The following is a 5,571-nucleotide window of genomic DNA, read 5'->3' as shown; positions in this document are numbered from 1 at the left end:
CTGCTGAATTCTGTGGTCGCAGCCATGCATCCAGGAACCATGTGGTGCTGGAGCACTGCAGCGGCGGGCAGGAAAGTGCACAAAACAGTGCTGGCAGGGTCTCAGAGCGGGTCGTCAGGAGCACGGGGTCCGGCACCAGCTGTGCTGGAGGGGTCCGGCGCTCCTGCTGCCTTGCCCTGGGCCCCTGCTGGTACTGGCCTCTGACACCAGCGTGGGCCCTGCGCTCCTGCTCACTGCCACTCCCCCCCCATCTGCCGTTGCTTTCACCTCTTCTCTGCCTCCTATCACTGTGCTCCAGCACCATGTGGTTTCTGGCTTCATTGCTGGACTGCAGAAGCATGGGGTCTACACCAGTACCCCGGGACCAGGAGCGGGAGGAGAGGGGTGTGTGCATGTGCACATCCATGTGATGAGGTTGGGGGCGGGGGGGGGGGGAGAGACAGAGAGCAATGAGGGAGGGTGGGTGTGTGTGTGTGTGTGTGTTCATAGGGTGAGTTCCACATGCACCCCCCCACCATACACATGTACCCACACACCCCCTCTCTCTGCCATTCACACAGACTCCCCCACACAGTCCTGCCACAAACCCCATACCTACCCACATCCCCACACCTATTCACCCCGCCACATCCTCCCCCACAGCCTGCCACAATGCTATACCTACCCCCCACAATATACAAGAGTAAGACTTCATTTTAAGCTATTTTACAATCACTTCTATATACACTACACAAATGCATGTAAATCAGGACAAAAATATTTTTTTTAAATCAAATTAATGAATGTTGTAGATGTTAGATTTTTAGAATATAATTTGGTATTTTTCTGGTTTCTGAGATGGCAAAATGCCTTGTTTAAAGGAGTACTTGTGGGGACAAGGGCAGGGACTTCTGGTGGTAAAGGTCAGGAGTTAGGGGGCAGGACTTTTGGTCACAAGATGGTGACCAGAAGGCGGGATATCTGTCAAGAGGTGGGGCTACGCATGCAGTCCTCGACAGCTTGCCAAAACTCGGTAAGCGGCCCTCTGCCTGAAATAATTGCCCACTCGTGCTTTAGACTGTTTAAGTCCTCTTAAGTGGTAACTATCTGGTCTGATAACCTGTAATAGTTTTGAATACAGGGTGGAGAGTTAGAAGGCTTGAACTCTGATGTTGAGCTCTCTAGTCCCCCTTATCTTTGTCTCTTTCTGGGCCTAGAGGGAAAAGGCTTTAATAAAAAGGCATTTACCATGTATACCTAGTGTAGATGGGATTTAGCACCTTTAGCAATACTTTTACAAAGTGTTCCAAAAGAAGTAGCAAAGAATAACTCCTGTATCAGGTTGGCTGTGCACTGTTAAATGATGAAGTTAAATGAGGATAACTTTCTAGCCACATGTGCACATTTCTTTTTTTTCCTTTTTACCGATCTGAAAAATAATTAATGGATCTTGGCAGCCTAGATAATGTAAGTTTTTGACATGTTTTCAGCATAATGCTGACCATGAAGATCTGCATAACTCATTATGTTTAAAAAAATGACCATGTCTGCAGATGCCCCCCTTTTAGTTCATATCTGTGCTTTTGCTTTGCAGAAGTCCCATGAACGTGGGGTTGAGAATAGTTTCTGGAAAGGTAACCTAAGAAAACTTCCCACCTAGGTAGGGGAAGCCTGTTTCCTTTTCTAGTCTTTTCAAATCTTGCACTAATGAGCACTGAAGAGACAGGGAGGCAGAACAAAGAAGAATTGGAGAGTATCAAGAGGCCATCTAGTTTGCTACCTTCATAGACAGAAGTTCATGCAGAAAGGAGGCTCTTAGTTATCTTATTAGAAGTGAGCTTTCCAAAGCTGGATACATTTCAGTATTTGTTACTACCCTGCATCACTTAACCAGTTTTGAGGGGCATATAAGAAGAACTAATTTAATTTACCATTACCACAGACATGCCTTGAAGATATATTGTCTGTTGTTTCTCAGGAAGATCACTCTATGTAGCAGGTAAAATACTATCTCTTGAAGAAAATTTAGACTTTTCAGATGCATTCCACCATGCTGAAAGCTGGGTGCTTAGAGGGGTTGAAATGCTAGATGCAGCAGCCAAAACATTGAGGATTAAAGCATACTGCTGCTTGCCTCTCAAATCCCAAAGCAATTAAGAGATGGAAGAATCATGAACCATTGTGCTTCATGAAAATGGCATCTCTCCAAATAACTGGGGCGAAAAGATGGGATGCATTGTGTTCCTATGAGATTAACAAACCTATTTCCTTTTAAATTGAGGGAAAAGGATCAAATTGTAAAACAGAACCCTGTAGGAAATAACTGGCTAACAGCCCCTTCTTTAAATTTAGGGTATTCTGGCTCAAGGATTTGATAGCAACTGCAGTACTGTTACAGGGGAGGAGAGTAGTCCCTTCAGATAAATGAATCTTAGACTAGTGGTTCTCAATATTTTTAGATTAGAGGCACCCCTCCAGAACTTCATAAATTGAGCAGTACCTCATTAAAAAAATAATTCTATTTATTGTTATATAAAAAAATAAATCGCTGTTTTAGACCATTAAGGGCAAGTAGGCTGGTTATTGTTCAGTTGTTAACATCAGTGTCATGTAAAGGGTGAACTGAAGCAAACTTCTTGAAGGGGAAGTCAGGGATCTTTCAAAATAGGTGTCAAAGGAAGTAGGAAGTTCTGATGATAGTACCTAGTGTGGTCTTCACCTGTTTATGTCTGGGTCTTACCTGGGTCTAGGTGCATATTTAATCTGTACTGCGCTTAGTTTCATGGGTGCTGAGTACGTGGGGGCCTGAGGGCCCTGGACCCCTCAGGAAGAGTGCCGTCACCAGAAATGTATAAAGCTTTCCACATGTCCGTCATCTTGCCCCCCAACCCCCCACCCAACAAAAATTAAAAGTTGGTGCCTATGCTTAGTTTACCTGCTGCATGTTGAAGAGTTTTTTGTGATCATTCATGTAGTCAGTAACACTATCTTTATTTGTTGTGATTAAATTATAATTTGAGTGGTTGCAAAAATGTAAATGCTTATTTACCAATGTCAAGTGTTCACAGCTGGGTGTTGTATAGGCATGCAGCTGCAGCCCTGGGAAAATGTTGCTGTCACAGAACTATTAAAGTCTGCAGATGTTAATAGTAAACCAGTAGTTGCATCTTACATTTTACCACTTGTGGATTATTGTATACGTACTACATACACAATATATTTGATTTAAAAATACTGTGGATATTTGTGTTTGATCCATTGAATCTCATAAAATTATTGTGTTTTGTATTACATACATGGAATAGGTGTTGCCAGCAGCTCCAATTTAAGTTGCATCTTTTTGGGGAATGTTTCAATGTATTGACTTCCCATTTGGTATTCATTTTAACAGAGTTAAAGCAGGGTAGTGAGGAGGGGATACGTTCTAAAATAGAATTTCCCAGTGATGTGACTCAGACTTCAGGCAACTTGTAGCAAACTGTCCAAATTTGAGGATTTGGGGGCAGGGGGCTGGACTTGATGATTTTCCAAGGTCCCTTCCAGCCCTAATGTCTATGAAATCTATGAATTAGCTGTTAGAAAACCACATTGAGTATGGATGTTTGAAATTTTTCCATGTATTACATTTTAAGAAATTGGTACCTTTCAGAAGTTTGAAGTCTTATCCAAAGGATTTTTTTGCTCAGCCTTCTCCCTAGCAATATTGTGGTCAAATAGCTGAAGTTCACTTTATAACCTTTACCTACATGAAGTTCTATTCACGTTCACAGTTAGTTAATTAATTGATAGCACCAAACATGACATAATAGAGGTACACCTGATTTAGCTCTTGAGAAAACCTGTCAGATGACATACAAATAGAAACAGTTTCTGGAATAAGTAGAGTCCGTAAAGTAACAATTATCATCAACTTTTTCCTGGGAACTGCTGAATTGTACACTGGTGCTATTTTGTCTTGAGCACACAAGAGTTCAACAGAATATTTAGAAAATATACAGGTTATTATGATGGCTTACTGTCTCTTTTGTTCTTTGACAGGAGTGCACCAGATGTTGTTGTTGACAGTGTTTATAACACCTCTTCATGATATCTACTCTGATTTCTCCAAGTTTCAGGAAATGATAGAAACAACTTTAGACATGAGTAAGGTATGGAACAGCTTATTGACTTAATGTGAAATTTCATGTTGAACTGTAGTGATCTGATCCAATTTGAATAAGAAACTTAATATTTGAGCCATATATAAAAACAAACAAACCCAGACTTTTTGTTACAACAAAACACTAGCATGTCAGGGTAGTCTCCTGGGCATAGGTAGAATCTTATTTGAATTGGGGATCTGGGAGGAAAGTAAATTTAGATGAATTATCTAGGTAGAAAACAGGCATTCCTAATTATTAGTTTTAAATTTTAAATACTAGGTGGTTTTCACAGGGGACCTTGAAAAGGATGGGAACTAGGTTCAGTACCTAAGTGTAGTTTTTAAATTAGCTTACAAGAATAGTTCAATTCAGGTTCACTTACCATCCTTTCTTGTAAAGACATTAGAGCAGCTGTTGAGTCCCTCAAATTGCTCTGTAGCATAACTTGCTGCAGTTTTTTAAAGTGTACGTAAATATTTTGCACAAGTACTTATTTTTCTCATCAAATGTTTTGTGCAACAACCCATCTTGACCTTGGAGCGGTCATGTCCTCTGAAGTATTCTGTAGTTTTGCCCAGCTGATAAGGATTCACTGCATTGTGAAGCTTTGAAAACCTTAAATTCATAGGCAGGTGACTTTTCATTTCAAAGTCAGAATAGAGGATGTGGCAAGAATTGTTTGGTGGTGGTTGTATTGACTTTTCCCAATTGAAACATTTGAATTATATCTTTCTCTTCCTAAATTAAACACAGATTTATAAAGAGCTCTTGGGGAGCCAGCAGCAAACTGAGCTGTAGAAATGGAATGCAGAAGTTTTAAGTAAAAGCACTTTATTTTATGCACATGAATGTACTTGCATTAAGAGCTAAAGCTCTATAGCATTGGTTCTCCAACTTGAGCAGTAGCAAATGAATGCAACATTTATTTTAAAAAATGAGAGAGGAATTTTAAAATCTCATTTAAAAATGTGCTCCTACTGCATTCACATAGTTGAGGATCTTTCCAAGGATAACTTCTCCAAAATAGCACATCGCTCAGTGTAACTCAGGTGACAGTGACCATGACATGATAAAATTCAAGATCCTAAGAGGAGGAAGCAAGGAGAGCAGCAGAATAAGGACACTTCAGAAAAAGAGAATTTAACAACCTTAGGCAACTGGTGAGCAAGATCACCTAGGATGCAATTGTGAGGGGAAAAGGAGGCCCTCTTAAGGGTGCAGGAAGAAGCTATCTCAATGCAACAGAAGGATGAGAAGTGCAACAGAAGTCCAGTCTGACTAGACAGGAATCTCATCGATAATCTCATGGTGGGGCATGGTTTCCACCATTGCTTGCACCCCAGGAGGGGGGGTGTGTGTGTGTGTGTGTGTGTGTGTGTGTGCACGCGTGCCCCCTGGATCTGTGCAGGTGGGTGGGCTGCATCCGGCACTGCGTGGCTCTTTTTGGTGG

The 5,571-nt window shown here is 41.3% G+C and overlaps 1 protein-coding gene across 1 annotated transcript in view; it reads left to right on the top strand.

The window, feature by feature from the left end:
• The window catches only part of MSH2 (mutS homolog 2), a gene marked incomplete at its 5' end in the record, with an annotated part of 88,971 nt that overhangs the window by 54,120 nt on the left and 29,280 nt on the right, over window positions 1-5,571 (top strand). Inside the window, one exon of the mRNA XM_025205972.1 lies at window positions 4,018-4,127. Coding sequence (XP_025061757.1) covers window positions 4,018-4,127 — 110 coding nt within the window. The remainder of the gene's footprint in view (window positions 1-4,017; window positions 4,128-5,571) is intronic.

The sequence above is a fragment of the Alligator sinensis genome, unplaced genomic scaffold (genome assembly GCF_000455745.1).
Source record: "Alligator sinensis unplaced genomic scaffold, ASM45574v1 scaffold131_1, whole genome shotgun sequence".
Lineage (NCBI taxonomy): Eukaryota > Metazoa > Chordata > Crocodylia > Alligatoridae > Alligator > Alligator sinensis.
The sequence above is the reverse complement of the archived record's forward strand: the minus strand, read 5'-3'. Positions and strand labels throughout refer to the sequence as shown.